General features: G+C 36.6%; 1 protein-coding gene and 1 pseudogene across 3 annotated transcripts in view; both read right to left on the bottom strand.

Annotated features, from left to right (window-relative positions):
• ADK (adenosine kinase) overlaps positions 1-17,106 on the bottom strand; it is a 613,194-nt gene that overhangs the window by 187,760 nt on the left and 408,328 nt on the right. For both annotated transcript variants that reach the window (XM_033209675.1, XM_033209676.1), the window contains exon 7: positions 7,537-7,707. In XM_033209675.1, the coding sequence (XP_033065566.1) occupies positions 7,537-7,707 (171 nt within the window). The remainder of the gene's footprint in view (positions 1-7,536; positions 7,708-17,106) is intronic.
• Positions 4,431-5,663, bottom strand: LOC117082720 (annotated as a pseudogene). The gene has a single exon (XR_004436742.1). The product of XR_004436742.1 is annotated as a 39S ribosomal protein L35, mitochondrial-like (transcript).

Here is a 17,106-nt window from a genome sequence, read left to right as displayed (position 1 = left end):
TGTATATTCCTGGTGGATGTTCTTTATTGACTCGAAGAAGTTCCCTTCTACTCCTACTATTCTGAGGGCTTTTTTTTTTTTTTTTTTTTTTTTGACACAGTTTCACCCTGTTGCTGAGGCTGGAGTGTGGTGGCATGATCTTGGCTCACTGCAACTTCTGCCTCCCCGGTTCAAGAGATTCTCCTGCCTCAGCCTCCGAAGTAGCTGGAATTACAGGTGCCCACCACCATGCCCTGCTATTTTGTGTATTATTAGTAGAGATGAGGTTTTGCAGTGTTGGCCAGGCTGGTCTCAAACTCCTGACCTCAAGTGATCCTCCCACCCCAGCCTCTGCAAAGTGGTGGGATTACAGGTGTGAGCCACTGCAGCTGGCCTCCAAGGGCTTTTGTGTGTGTGTGTGTGTGTGTATGTGTTTGTGAGATAAAGTCTTGCTCTGTTGCCCAGGCTGGAGTGCAGTGGCACATCTTGGCTCACTGCAACCTCTGTCTCCTTGGTTCAAGTGATTCTCCTGGCTCAGCCTTCTCCTGGCACAGGTGTGTGCCATCATGCCCAGCTAATTTTTTTTGTATTTTTAGTAGAGACAGGGTTGCCTCTGCCTCCCAACAATCCCTGTTGGGACTGCACACAGGAGCCACCATGCCCAGCCTCCGAGGGCTTTTAACAGAAGTAGATATCTGGTTTTTTCAAAAGCTTTTAGGATAATCATGTGATTTTCTTTTTAGTCTTAATACATTTAATTACATTGATAGATTTTAAAATGTTAAACCAATTCTACACTCCTAGTCATGATGAATTTTTCTTTTAATATATTGTTCAGTTTGATTTGCTAAAATTATTTGAAGAATTTTTACATCTGTGTTTATGAGGGATATTGGTCTTTTCTTGCAATACTTTGTTTTGGTATGAAGGTAATACACACCTCATGAAATAAGATAGGTATATTTCTCCCTCTTCAATTTTTTGGGACAGTTTGTATACAATTGGTATTACATCTTTCTGAAATCTGTGTTAAAATTCAACACTGCCAAGTGCAGTGGCTAATCCCAGCACTTTGGGAGACTGAGGTGGGAGGACTTGCTTGAGCGCAGGAGGTTGAAACCAGTCTGGGCAACAAAATGAGACCTCCTCTCTATAAAAATTAAAAATTAGCCAGGCGTGGTGGTTTGCACCTGAGGACTTGCTTGAGCAAAGGAGGTCGAAACCAGCCTGGGCAACAAAATGAGACCTCCTCTCTACAAAAATTAAAAATTGGCCAGGCATGGTGGTTTGCACCTGTCATCCTAGCCGCTCAGGAGGCTGAGGTGAGAGGATCACTTGAACCCAGGAGTTTGAGCTTGCATTGAGACATGATTGTGCCATTGCACTATAGCCTGGGTGACAGAGTAAGACCTTGTCTCAAAACAAACAAACAAACAGAATTAAACACTGAAGCAATTCAGCCTTTGAGGTTTCTTTGTAGCAAGGGTTTTAACTACAAATTCAATTTCTTTAATAATCTAAACAGCCTTTTTCTATTTGTTCTTGAGTATGATTTAGTACTTTGTGTCTTTTAACAAATTTGTCCATTTCATAAAGGTTGTCAAATATATTGTAATAATATTGACAGGAGAGACCAGAACATCTATTCTATAGCTAATTTTACCCTACTAATGAGACAAAATTCCTTATAATACTCTATTTGAAACCTCATGAATTACTAGTCAGGTTATCCACTCTGACTAGTAGGATAGAAATGGTTACAGGTCCTCATGTGTGCACTGAGGACTGTCCTCTACAATCTTTTTGGGTGGTTCTTTTCCTGGTCTTTCTTAATTTCTTCACAAAAATCCACTGATTCATACTCAGCTGAAGACTTGGTGGGATTCTGCAAATGTCCTGAGTGCTCTCTCTATTCAGCTATTTCTTCTCTGGTACTTTTAATTTACAAACACTATCTGTCTTAGACTCCTTGAACTTCCAGCTCCAACTCCTCATTAAAAGAGATTGCAAGGCTCTACTTGAGTTCCTTTTTTTTCTTTTTGAGATAGAGTCTCACTTAGTCACCCTGGCTGGAGTGCAGTGGTGCAATTTTGGCTGACTACCACCTCTGCTTCCTGGGTTCAAGTAATTCTCATGCCTCAGCCACCCAAGTAGCTGGGGTTACAGGCGCATAACCACCCTGCCAGCCTTTTTTTGTATTTTTAGTAGAGACAGGGTTTCACCATGTTGGCAAGTCTGGTCTTGAACTCCTGACCTCAAAGGATCCACCTGCCTCAGCCTCTCAAAGTGCTGGTATTACAGGCGTGACCCACTGTGCCTGGCCTTAGTTACCCTTCTTCTGTTGCCTGGAAATTATCTCCAAGGAGTTAGCTGGGGTAATCATCAGGTTTATCTTATTTATTTCCTGTCTCACAGGGATCACTGATCATTGCCTATGAAGAAATAAACTTTGTGGACAAGGTATTTTTTTTTAATACTGAGGCTATCAGAAGTTTTAAATCATCATTACTACTGTACAATCCTCTGACAAGAGGAAAGTGACATCACGTAGAAAATAAGAGCCAAGTGTGTTTGGTTTTAGCTGAGTTTTGACATTTTGAACATTTATACTAACCATAGTATATTTTTTTTTTGAGGGGGGGAAGATTAAAGAATCCTATATATACTCTCTGAGAACTATATTATATCCTTCATCACATTTTAGAAGTAAAATGTCCCTCTTTTCCTGGAGAACTGAAGATAACTTATTATTATTATAGTATTCAAAGAGAAAAACAATGGATGATGAGATTAAAGGGATAAAGCATTTTACTCCACTTGCTTTTTATAATCAAATATGGTATAATTTTTATCCCTATTCAATTTCATCACTCAACTCATATTTAGAGTCTACTAACATTAAAAAAAATTTTGATTTTGACCTTCAACTTACCTAGTATGTATTAAGGTGTTGTATTATTTGCATTTGAATTATATGCAAATATAGCTTTATCTAAATCACTGTTAGTTTACTTAAGCAAAGGTAGGGTAAACACTGAGGCGTACCCCTAGAAATCGATTTATTTATCAACAGACTTTTTGAGACTGCTTCAATAACATACAAAATACCTCTAATTGTCTTATAGCCAATCTTCATTATTCTATAATCCATGTAATGACAGATGTTCTCAAATATACTATGCATCCACTGCTTATTGGTCTGCCATAATAGGTACTTAGGTACTACATAAATACCTCTTGAAGTGAATTCAAATGAACAATAATCACACAAAAGAGAAAAGATTTTCTTGCCCCATGACTTACAGCCACGCAGCAGCTTACAGTTTTACCATTTCCTCTTCTAGGTGGGGAAAAATGATTCCTTTAATAATCTATACTAAGCTGTGATCCAACTTTTAAGTTTACTGATTTGTAGACTCAATCTTTTTTAAAAAATTGTGGTAAACTATACATATGATAAAGATTTCCATTTTAAGTATGCAATTCATTGGCACTAAGTACATTCACAGCATGGCGCAACTATCACCACTATCCATTTCCAGAACTTTTTCATCATCCCAAACAGAAGCTCTCTGTACTTATAACACAGTAATGCCTCATTCCTCCCTACCCCACTCCCAGGTAACCACTATCCTACTGTGTGTCTCTATGAATTTGCCTATTCTAGGTACTTCTTGTAAGTGGAATTCTTCTCAGAAAATCTAATAATTGTCTGATGTGTCTGGCTTATTTTACTTAACATAGTATTTTCAAAATTCATTCATGTTGTAGCATGTATCAAAATTTCATTTAAGGCTAAATAATACTCCATTGTATATATACGTGAGATTTTGTTTATCTGTTGATGAATATTTGATTTGCTTCTATCTTAGCTATTGTGAATAATGCTGCTGTGGACATTGGTGTACAATGATCTGAGTCCCTGCTTTCAGTTATTTTGGGTAATATACCTAGAAGGAGAACTGCTAGATCATATGGTAATAATTCTATGTTTAACATCTTGAGGAACCACCAAATTGTCTTCTACATTCCCATTTTACATTGCCACCAGCAATACACAAGTGTTTCCGATTTCTCCACATCTTCACCAATACTTGTTAATTTCCATGTTTTAAAATAATTGTCATTCTGATGGGTGGGAAGTGGTATCTAATTTTGGTTTTGATCTGCACTTCTTGACTGGTTATGTTGAGCATCTTTTCACGTGTTTACTGGCCATCTGCATATCTTCTTCAAATAAATGTTTATTAAATTCCTTTGATCATTATTGAATCATGTTGTTAGTTTGCTTATTGTTGAGTTGTTACTGTGATAAATATTCTGAATATGAATCCTTTATCAGATATATTATTTGCAAATATTAACTCCCATTCTACTAGTTGTCTTTTCACATTCTTGATAGTGTCCTTTGATGCACAAAAGTTGTTAATTTTGATGATGTTTAACTTATCTATTTTTTCCATTTGTCGCTTGTACTTTGGAGTCTTTTTTTTTTTTTTTAAGTGAAGATTGTTTTGATATCATCAGCATCTGCTGCAAACCTAAACCACTTTTAGGACTATTCTTTTCTCTTTTGTCTCTAGCAAACTTTTAGCATCATTCCCTGGTTCTAAATACATTTTCCACCTTCTTTTTACATGTCTTTTACAGATTTGGGCTTTTTTTTTTTAAGTTTTAAAACTTTTATAAGTTTAATGTTGTCACTGTATGTTTACATATTCATTGGTACAATTTACATCGAGTTTTTTACTTATCCATTTTTGCAAAGATATGTACACAAAGATACATATTCAATAACTGAGAAACAAGTGAAACTTCTGATCTATACTTTCAGGTTTGTTCGATCATGATACTTCTGATAAGGATCATGGACACACCAGTTTCGCCTCTTCCAGAAGGACGTCGTCATTTTATCTTAAGAGTTTACTCTGGGTTTTATTGCAGAATACAAATTCCCTCAATCGCTTTTTTCTTGCAGGTGTCTTTTTCCATAATTTTTTCTTATAACCAGCCCTTCTCTTTCAAAGGCCACAATGAAGTCTAAGAAACCCATAGATGACAGCTTTCACAATCTTTTTCTTGCCTTTTCGTATACTGACGTATGTTAGAGATCTGACTGGCAGCTTCAAGATACTTGGAAGCAAGGGGACCACTCTATTAAGGATCGCTGAAGTATGCCCATATGTCAGGTTTCTCTCAGATGTGGTAAGTCTGGGAGTGGAGGAAACAACTGGTGTCTGAATATGACTAAAACGTCCAGTGGACAATGCAGAAATAAGAGAGGCATTTTTGACACTGCTTCGGTAGGCTGAAGATGCCAAAATATTCAGAGGCCATAAGATTACTGAAGCTGCTCTCACTGCACCGGCAAAGGCAGAGGCAGCCATCTTGTCATCCTCCAAATTTGAGTTCTTATTAAAGAGTTTTCTGCGTGCTCTGCAATTTTTTTTAAAAGATCCCTCCACATTCTCTCTTTAATTAAGATCATTTGTGACTATAAAGTCCAAATAGCATTTTTTTTATGGCATTCAATCTCCCTAAGCTTTCTTTACTTCCAAAGTCTCATTCCTTGGAATCATATTTATTTTATTTTACTTATTTATTTATTTATTTATTTATTTATTTTTTTGAGACGGAGTCTCGCTCTGTCGCCCAGGCTGGAGTGCAGTGGCGCAATCTCGGCTCACTGCAAGCTCCGCCTCCCGGGTTCACGCCATTCTCCTGCCTCAGTCTCCCGAGTAGCTGGGACTACAGGCACCTGCCACCATGCCCGGCTAATTTTTTGTATTTTTAGTAGAGACGGGGTTTCACCATGTTAGCCAGGATGGTCTCAATCTCCTGACCTTGTGATCCACCTGCCTCTGCCTCCCAAAGTGCTGGGATTACAGACGTGAACCACCGTGCCCGGCCCTTTGGAATCATATTTATCTTTTTAAAAAGTTTTAAGATTTGTCTCTTAAACTCTGGAGAACTTATTTAAGTGCTGCCAGTCTGATCTTTCATGACTAAGAACTCTGAGACCAAGTGTTAACTTCTCCCAGTGATTCTCAAGACTACTGAGACCAATGCTTTAATATTATTCAAAGGGCTTGAGTAGCGCTTTTCCCAGTTACTTCTTTTATCCTTTGGAAAATAAAACTGTTAATAAGGAAAAAACTAAATGGTAGATTTAGACAAATTAGGCTTCTAGCAGCTATCTGGCACTTCATTATTACCACTATTTCTTGCCAGTATCTCAATTTGTGAATTACCAAGAATATAGCATTTCCTTCCAATGTCACCATTTGTTACCAATGTAACCATCACCTTTGCACATATATTATGATATTATTTCTACGGATCATCCTTTAATCTTTACCCAGGTGATCTCATAAATTTCCAGGTCAATTTTTATGTTATTCTAGGCAGACAGCAGTTATTAGATATAAAATTGATGAATATATTCAAAATATGTTAGAACTATGGAATTAGAATCAGAATGAACTTCTGGGATGATTAAGACAGTACCTTCATTGTATACATTAAACTATCAAGTGACATGGCCAAGGCACAGGAAGACACACTGAAGGCTTTTTTCCTCTGTCATGGATTTTCAAAGAGGTATAAACAGTAAATAAGAGGTATAAACAGTAAATAAGCAATCAAAGTAAATAAGCATTTAAGTAAATAAGCATTTCCATAATTTAGAATGGAAGAAAATACATTCTTGGTAGAAAGAAAAAACTGTAATTGTTGAGATGAAATTCCATTTTATCACCTTCAACTATAACAAACAATATTTAAAAAACGATATTGTTAATAAAGAAATATAAATGTAATATATCAAAATTTACTCATAATTCATTAAACAAACATCAAATGGACTTAGACTCTGAAGAGACTTAAAAAAGTGATGAATGTGCTTTTTATCCATTTATTGTGGTCATAGTAACAGGTCAGGTATCCATCTGTAAAAACTCACAGAAATTATAGTAAAAAGGATAACTCTTACTATAGGTAAATTAAATCTCAAACACCTAAACTTTAAAAAATAAATGTTGGGCCGGGCATAGTGGCTCATGCCTGTAATCCTAGCACTTTGGGAGGCTGAGGTGACCAGATCACCTGAGGTCAGGAGTTCGTGACCAGCCTGGCCAACATGGTGAAACCCTGTCTCTACTAAAAATAGTAGAGGGCATGGTGGCAGGCACCTATAACCCCAGCTACTTGGGAGGCTGAGGCAGGAGAATTGCTTGAACCCGGGAAGGAGAGGTTGCAGTGAGCCGAGATCATGCCATTATACTCCAGCCTGGGCGAAGAGAGGGAAACTCCATCTCAAAAAAATAAAAATAAATAAATACACATTTCACTAAGAAAGAAGTTAGTATATACTGAAGGAAATATTGAAAATACTGAGAGCAGTCAATTGACATTGAGGCAATTTTGTTGCACAATTCTCAAGGATATTTACACAAAAATTTAGGATTTCATTTATATATTTCTAAACATATATACACAGATCAGAAATAAACAAACAAAAAACCCCCAGGTTCTTTTGAAAAAGGAAAGGTAACTCACTGTCTCATTTCCAAAAAGTATGTCAACATAAGGCATAACTTTCATCAATGATTCTTTGTAGAACTGGCTAATAAATGGTGCAGACAGATTCAAAGTGAAAATCCTGTTGTTTTCAGAAGCATGGTGAGCCACTTTTAATACTGACTCTGGAGAAACTGTAAGAAAAAAGCCCTGAATGAAGAAAAAAGGAGGGAAAATTAGAAATACCATCTCCACAGTCACTCCTAGAATAAAAGAAACGTAAACAAAATACAAAACTATATAAAATACAATTATAAAATGCAAGGCAGAAAATAGCAACATTTGACTGGAAGGGTATTTGATCATATGAGTACCATATGCTTGATACATGCCATTACTTCAGAGAATAAAGCATTACTTATTTCATATTACGTTTATATGTTCAATACTAAAGAATTCTGGAAATTCATGAAATAAAAAATATTTGAAAGGTCTCATTCAAGACAATAATTACATTTGAATTAGGGAAACTGTACTATGAAGGCAAACTGAATCCTTTTAGCTTCTTATAAACAGTTCAGAATATATATTTTTTGAGATAAGGTTTCACTATATTGTCCAGGCTGGTCCTGAACTCCTGGGATAAAGCATTCCTCCTACCTCAGCCCTCCAAGTAGCTGGGATTACAGGTGCATACCACTGAACCTGGCTAAGTTTGTATTCTTATAAGTGACTTAAAAATAATCTGTTTATTAAGATCATAACTTCTGGCCAGGCACAATGAATCACACCTGGAATTCCAGTGCTTTGGGAGGCCACGGTGGGCTGATCACTTGAGTCCAGGAGTTCCAAACCAGCCTGGGCAACATGGCAGAACTCCGTTTCTACAAAAATTTCAAAAATTAGCTGAGTGTGTTGGTGTGTCCCTGTGGTCCCAGCTACTCATGAGACTGAGATGGGAGGATTGCTATAGCCCAGGAAGTGGAGGTTGAAGTGAGCCGAGATCATACCACTGCACTCCAGACTGGGAGACACAGGGAGACCTTGTCTCAAAATAAATAAATAAACAAATCATAACTTGTTATGTTAAGAAATATCTAAGTTGATTTTTGAGGAAGATTCTGAATTAGAATTTTCAAATAATGAGAAAAGGATTCAGTAATGCAAAATAAAAATATTTAATTAAAATTTCATGTCAGGAAAGCTGCATTTAAAATGCTATTTATCTACCGCTTTAATATTAATGGAAGTCTTATTAAAACACATTTATGCTTTCTAGGTGAAAGTATAAGCAAAGACATACATGTATATATAGGAAATTAGTTTGGATGGTGCACAAACAAGTAAAGGAATACACAAAGGGCAATAATAAAAGACTTGAAAAGGTCAGCAAAGTTAAGAATACAAAGGGCCTTGGGTGGCAGGGTAGGAATCTATTTGGTAGGCAATGTGCGAGACGGGTAGGGATGGATCATGAGTAATGAATATTTCCTTGAAAGGAAGGAATAACAAGCTTATGGGAAAATATAAAGCAAAGTTTACCTGGGCAGCAACAATTCAGCAATGGTTAATAAATGTCTACATTTGGCTGTGTAAAAGAAAACCATACTAGGAGTACTACATACAGGACTTGGCAATTGTTTAATGTGGAAGGCAAAGAAGAAAAGAGTAAACAGATGACTGAGATTTTTGAATTTGGTTCTACCATTAATAAAAGTGGAAAATTCCAGAATAAGATCTGGCTTAGATGGTAAAGAGTGTTTAGTTGTGGTCGTACTGCAGTTGAGGTTCTAAGGGATCTCTAAGTATCTACCAGAAAGTTAGACTTAGAGTAAAGGCCATGAAGAAGGTGAGGTCAAAGAGGTGTTGTGATTCCCAAGGCAGAGAACACAGAACAAAAGAGGACGAAGGAAAGAATGGAGAATAAAAATTAGAGGAAATAAAAAAGGAAAAGGAGAAAAAAAGAGGAGGCCAAATGAGGAGAGTAGAAGTGATGGTGAAGAAACTGAACAAGGGAAATTTTAAGAAGGTGCTATGGGGAAGTAGAGAAAGAAAGGAACGAGTAAAAGTTGTAAGATTTGATGATTAACAGAAAGCACTTAGTATGATGGTAAAAGTAGTTGTTAAAAAAAGGAATGGTGAGAAAGTAAGGTAAGAATAATTATTTTCAAAGCTTCATCAGTAATGATAATAAAACCATTTGAAATGTAATGAGTAATTATTGTGTCCCAGGCACTATACTACATAGCAACTCAGTTACTGTTTTTTCCTTACATCAAACCTATGAGGTGGACACTTATTAGTTTCTTTTGATAAATAAAGCAAGATAGAGAAGTTAAGAGATGTTTCCTAGGACACACAGCTTACATGTGATGAAGCCTGGATTCATATGACTCCAGATATGTTGCTAGTTTGAGCAGATAATAAGAGGAGGAAAAGGCACAAACACTTTTTTGCGGGGTAGGGTGGGCAGGGAAAGGAGGGAATAAGAGATTTGCTTTTAAGGGCAGGGAAAGGTGGAAAGATTTTGCTTTTCAAAGAAAAGGATCTATTGGAGAAACAGAAGAATGAAGAGGCAAGGGAGGGAGGATAATTGGAGCTAAGAACTAGAGTAAGTGGGAGCACTGGAAAGTAGAAGGGGAGAAGAACTGGCTTGTAAATGGAAGAAATAACCTTGAAAATATAAAATAAACTTCTTTTAAAAGTTACAAAAATGCTGAGATATTCACTTATAACTGAGAGACTAACGATTTCCATAATGCAAACTTTAAAAAGTTTAAAAAGAAAAAAAAACTCTTTTAAAATATTACTTTCAAATTTCAAATAGACTACAATAAGACTAAAAAAATTAATTTTGTAGCAGGAGCCATGTGTATTGGGATCCATCTTTGAAGGAAGGGTTTATTGCCCTCATATATTCTGAGACATTAAGAGAGAATCGTCTACTATAATTGTGTCAGGGCCTAGAATACAATACTCCAAAATATGGCCCCCTAGCAATTGAGAAAACCGCAGAAGCAAGGTCACTCTGACCTTCTCCCACCTTTCTGTGTGAAAGCTAGCCATAAAACCCTATTCCAAAGGGGTCCTGCCCTATACCTGGTAGCCAAGAATAATCTAACAGACAGGACTTGCTGGCTTCTATCTCCTCCAACCCTAAGTTTGTTACCATTAGATCATATCCCTTTTGTCTAATCATGTTTCTCTACAACTATCCATGTCTTTCATCAGACTTCGCATAAAAATACAGTTTTTGCTGGTCTTTGGGTCTTAATTTCTGAAGGTTCCTGTGTCATATAAAACTTCGTTAAATAAATTTATTATGCTTTTCTCTTGTTAATCTCTTTTGTTACAGAGGGTTCAGTCATGACTGTTGCGATGGATGAGGAAAATATGTTACTTTTTCTCCCCTACAACTGCCTCTTATCACTTTAAAGTACTGCTAGTGAAATTCTAAATGTTTTAGTATGTTTAGTGAAATACAAAATGTTTTTGTATAATAACAATATTTTCTCATCATTTAAAAATTCAATCCATTAATTCTTTATCAATATCCAAGTGTTCTAAGAGGCAACAAATCTTAGTCTATTATTTTTAAACGTTTTTATCTTTCTTTTTTAACCAAGTATCCTATCACTTGCAAACTATGAGCATCCAAGCTGCTGCTATGCTATTTCTGTCACTTGGAGAATTAAAACGAACAGTTTATACAGCATCTTGTCTCCATAGTAATATGGATGTACTGTCTTGCTTTTTAGTCTTTCATTTAATGAGAAGATTTTAAAACTTTCCCCCTCTATTTCTCCCCTAACTGTTCCAGCATGAAATAAAAACCTCCCATAGCTAGCATTCTGCCAGCTGTGGATTAACCACAGTCAGCCACAGAATGGTCTACATAAATAGTAACCTGGTCAAATAATTAGGCTTCTCACCAACTTCAGACTGAAAATTTGATCTGTGCTAAAATACATCTGATTGTAATTTAAGGTACAGAACACTGTGCCCCTGGAGTCTAAATCTGGCCCCAATCCAAATGTATGTATGCTGTGTGTGTGTGTTTTCCTTTAAAATACAACACAAGAGTCTTGTGATATGGATAGTATGATGTCAATTTTGTTCATTTTATAAATATACAAAACCATCAACTTTAAATAAAAGGCAAATTCACTATTTAAATTAATTCTATTTTTGAATGATCTCATTTTTCTTTAAGCAAATATTTAGTATTTAAACAATTTGGGGTTTGTGCTCTGTTAGATTGTAAAAGACTGTTAAAATTGATGCCATCCATAATTTTTCTTGCTAGATTTATAACCTTTGCTAGGCCACATGTTCCAGACTATAATATCACCAAAAATAAAAACAGTGCCATTACAATTTTTATCTACATGTAAGGTTTGCAATAAAATCAAGTCTATAGTTTAGAAAAATATATAACCAATAAAATCTTGTGCTTTACTAATTAGGGATTTCAGTCTGCACAACAGTTAACCAAAAGCAAAGTAGATGCTAACACTTAGAGGCTGGATAACATTAATTAGAACTGAGAATGAAGTGGGACTGTTGTGTTCATTACAACAGAAAACAAAACAACACAAAATGGTAGCAGTAGGATAGATAGGGAAAGACTAAAGTAGAACCAAAGAACCATTTTAGTGGAGCCAGACTTAATGCTTGGAAATCTAAAAAACTTAAATACGTTACACAACCACTCTAAGGATTTCTCAGAGTAGTTTAAAAGTGAGGGAATGTTAGAAGCAACATTGTTTAATATACTAAAGGAAAAAATTGTCCTTTTTGCTTTTTTTTTTTTTAACCAGTGTTTACCTTAATTCAAGGTAATCATTTGGGGTTCTTTACAAGTGTCCTTGCCTAAGAGCACATTATTATTTTTCATTATTTTTATTAACAATTATGTGAGGAATAGGGGTATGTGTATGTGTGTACGTGCATGCACATCCATATACATTTCAGGGATTTGTAACTCTTAGAAGTATATGTCTACATTAATTCAAAAGGAAATAAACCTATGTAAAATAACCATGACTATAATTAATCAATTGTGGATACATAGTGATAAAGACAAAAAAAGCTTTTGTTTTTTATTGATATATGGTATATATCAATATATATGATATATGTGGTATTATTTTGAAATATTTGAAACAGTGGATTTTAATCTATTTGGGTCCATCTACTTCCTGATTATTCTTATTATTATTATTGAGACGGAGTCTCGGTCTGTCGCCCAGGCTGGAGTGCAGTGGCACGATCTCAGCTCACTGCAAGCTCCGCCTCCCGGGTTCACTCCATTCTCCTGCCTCAGCCTCTCGGAGTAGCTGGGACTACTACTACAGGCGCCCGCCACCACGGCCGGCTAATTTTTTGTATTTTTAGTAGAGACGGGGTTTCACCGTAGTCTCGATCTCCTGACCTCGTGATCCGCCCGCCTTGGCCTCCCAAAGTTCTCGCATTACAAGCGCGAGCCACCGCGCCCTGCCATTTACTTCCTGATTAAATACACATATGCATAAAACTATGCAGTGGCGGTCAGCAACTATACATAATGAGGCTTTACCTAAAAATAATGGGTAAGCACTGGATTCAACTGAAGGTTAAGAACTTGTAATTTAGTTTCTTTTCTCACAATTACATAATCATATATTCCAGTTCGATAAAAACATCTTTTAAAAATACATAGACAATTTATGATAGAAGAAAATATCAAACTTCTAGAGTGGGAATAACTTTCAAGCTTACAGAGGAAGCATTATCTAAAGATTTGCTATGGGAAAAGTAAAGGGTTCAGCCGGGCGCGGTGGCTCAAGCCTGTAATCCCAGCACTTTGGGAGGCCGAGGCGGGTGGATCACGAGGTCAGGAGATCGAGACCATCCTGGCTAACAAGGTGAAACCCCGTCTCTACTAAAAATACAAAAACTAGCCGGGCGAGGTGGCGGGCGCCTGTACTCCCAGCTACTCGGGAGGCTGAGGCACGAGAATGGCGTAAACCCGGGAGGCGGAGCTTGCAGTGAGCTGAGATCCGGCCACTGCACTCCAGTCCGGGCGACAGAGCGCGAGACTCCGCCTCAAAAAAAAAAAAAAAAAGAAAAGTAAAGGGTTCAGTTGGTACTCCCAGAAAGAAAAAAGCAAACAAATAAACAAAAGATGAGGAAAAACATGACAAAGGGTTAGTATCTTTAGTCCACAAAGAAATTTAAAAGTAGACTAAAAATTAAACAAACATTAGGACACCAACAGATAAACAAACCATAACATAAAGAAGTATTCCATTGAAAGAGAAATACATAGTAAATAAATATGTAGAGAAATATTCCTCTCTAGTAACTAAGGAAACAACATGGTAACAATGATGAAGAAAGGTTGATGAAACAAATATTCATACTGCTGATGGTACTGCAACTGACAACAGTCTTTCAGGAAATAATTTGAAAATACACAAGATGAACCATAAACAAATTCATACTCTTTGATCCAATAATTATACTTCTGAGAGTCTACCTTAAGAAAGTAATCCAACACATGAGAAAATACACATTCAAAAACTTATCAGTGTATTTATTTCATTGAAATCAACGTAAAAAATGACAGAGGAACAGTCAAGAATTGGCTATATACTCTAAAGCTCACTAATGATCACTTAAAATGTGACTAGTGCAAAGAGAGACTTGAATTTTAAATTTTTTTTTTTTTTTTGAGACGGAGTCTCGCTCGGTCGCCCAGGCTGGAGTGCAGTGGCCGGATCTCAGCTCACTGCAAGCTCCGCCTCCCGGGTTTAAGCCATTCTCCTGCCTCAGCCTCCCGAGTAGCTGGGACCACAGGCGCCCGCCACCTCGCCCGGCTAGTTTTTTATATTTTTTAGTAGAGACGGGGTTTCACCGGGTTAGCCAGGATGGTCTCGATCTCCTCACCTTGTGATCCGCCCCTCTTGGCCTCCCAAAGTGCTGGGATTACAGACTTGAGCCACCGTGCCCGGCCGAATTTTAAATTTAATTTAAATGAAGAAGATACATGTAGATGATAAGCATACTGTGGCTAGTATGATTGTGAAACTAAATTTTTAATTTCATTAAATGTAAAAATTGAAGCATTTCAAAGTATTTTTCTGCTGGAGCTTTATTGTCTTGGTAGGACTACATTTTGACATTGAAAGTTTAGTGACAGAATTCACTGGTATATATGTAAAAGAGGTACATTTCAAAGATGTAGTATGAAAAGAAGAATGTTAAAATCTAATAATTTTTACATCTAGTACAGTATATAATTTTTACATGTTGAAACAATAAATATTTTAGATATATGAGGTTAAATAAAATACATTATTAATCTTTTTCTTTTTACATTTTTCATGTGGGTCCTGGAAAATTTTAAATTATATTTCTGTTGAACAGCACCACTCCAGATAATATTTTAAAGACATTACAAATGATGATGATGATGAAAACTAAGTAGTAAGGTAGAAAATGTTTATGGCACATAAATATTCAATTAAATAGAAGGTATACAAATAGTGGGTACACAGTATGATTATAACCTACATTAAATCAATAGTAAAAAAGATTAGAAGGGAATAACCAAAAGTAAAACTGGTTAAGGTACAAAAATTGTGGATAATTCTAATATTTTCTTTGCTTTTCAAAATTTGGTAATATGGTTAGATGACTCTTCTGATAAAAAAGTATTGATTACTCATATCTCTTAAACAATTTTTATCAGGAGAGCCATCTAACCACATCACTAAATTTTGAAAAATAAATTGTAAGAAATATCCATAAATTTTCACCCCAATTTAACCATTTTTAGTTTTGGTGTATTTGTTTCTACACAAACAAGAGATGTTTACAAATAGTAAGAAGCTTAACTCAATAAACAGGAGTAAGTGTAGATCATACACAGCTGGGAGTAAGTCTATATTACTTCTTTGAGTAGACAGAAGGCTCAAAAAGGAACAAACTAAATGAGACTAGTGGCTTTAGAAAGCATAAACCACTATTTATAGAAGAAAAGGAAAATAAAGAAGGATGTGTGGTAACAGAAAAATATTTGGACAACCAGAGAGCCCAACCAAGCCTAGACTAGCACTGATGAGGAAAGGGCTAAGAGTACCAGATGCTTGTGTCTCAAGATGTACCACTGTCGTCTGTTCTAAAGAACATAATTAGCTTGTTCTCCATGCCATAACTTAGGTGCCATAGTAACACTAGTCAGAGAACAGGGCTGAGAGAATGAATAAATTACAAGTCAAAAATAAATATAACAACGATATAGCATGCTTTCTTCCTGTTAATGGGTGCTACAGGTTTTGTGAATCTCCCAGAAAGTACAAAATATATTTTGTTCTCAGAGTCGGATCAAATATGAGTTATGACAAAGCACAGTTCCTATCTGCCTGTAAGAAAAATGCTGGCCCTGACAATGATTAAGATAATGTATAAATCATTTATAATTACAATGTTATAATATGCAGTATTTCATACAAAAGACAGCAACAGAATTACTAAAAGAAGAAAGCTAGAACAAATATACTTGTGAATGCCATAAAGGTTATGTTACCAATGACAGAGGCAATGTAAGAGAATTCACCTGGATCTTCTTCCTGCCTATGTAGTTCCTTTTAGAAGCATAAAATCACCAAGTCTACCTATCATTTAATCTTTTTTTTTTTTTTTTTTTGAGACAGAGACTGGCCCTGTTGCCTAGAGTAGAGTGCAGTATTGCAATCACAGCTCAGTGCACCCTTAACCTCCTGGGCTCAGGTGATCCTCCCACCTCTGCCTCCTAAGTAGCTGGGACTATAGGCATGTGCCACACGCCCAACTAGTTTTTGTATTTTTAGTAGAAACAGGATTTTGCCATGTTGCCCAGTCTGGTTTCCAACTCCTGAGCTTAAGCCATCCACCTGCCTTGGCCTCCCAAAGCACTGGGGTTACAGGCATGAGCCACCACACTCAGCTCATTTTAATCTGTTTAACGGTTAAAATACTCCCAACTTCAGGTATGTTATGAATGAAGAAGTCCATTTTCTTCCATCCCACATAACTCCCTCAAAAAAGGAAGTAAAATGAGGAAAAAGATATAGTAGAAAGAAGATGGGCTTTAAGGGAATACATAGGAGCATATTTATTATAGCTCTGTTGAACATAAAAGTGTGAAGAATCCTAGAAGTCTATTTCTAGGGGAAAAGATGAGAATGTGGTGAATGCACACCGATACGGTTTGGCTCTGTGTTTCCACCCAAATCTCATCGTTAATTGTGCTCCCATAATTCCCACATGTTGTGGGAGAGACCGGTGGGAGATAATCTGAATCATGGGGGTGGTCTCCCTCATACTGTTCTCGTGGTAGTGAATAAGTCTCACAAGATCTGATGGTTTTATCAGGGGTTTCTGCTTTTGCCTCCCACCATGATTCTGAGGCCTCCCCAGCCACGTGGACCTGTAAGTCCAATTAAACCTCTTTTGCTTCCCAGTCTTGGGTGTGCCTTTATCAGCAATGTGAAAACTGACTAATACACATACTATTATTATGCAGAGACTGAAAGCAATAAAGGAGTTGGGCACGGTGGCTCAAGCCTGTAATCCCAGCACTTT

Source organism: Trachypithecus francoisi, unplaced genomic scaffold, assembly GCF_009764315.1.
Source record: "Trachypithecus francoisi isolate TF-2019V2 unplaced genomic scaffold, Tfra_2.0 Lachesis_group9, whole genome shotgun sequence".
Taxonomy (NCBI): domain Eukaryota; kingdom Metazoa; phylum Chordata; class Mammalia; order Primates; family Cercopithecidae; genus Trachypithecus; species Trachypithecus francoisi.
Note: the sequence above shows the minus strand (reverse complement) of the source record. Positions and strands in the feature narration are given on the sequence as shown.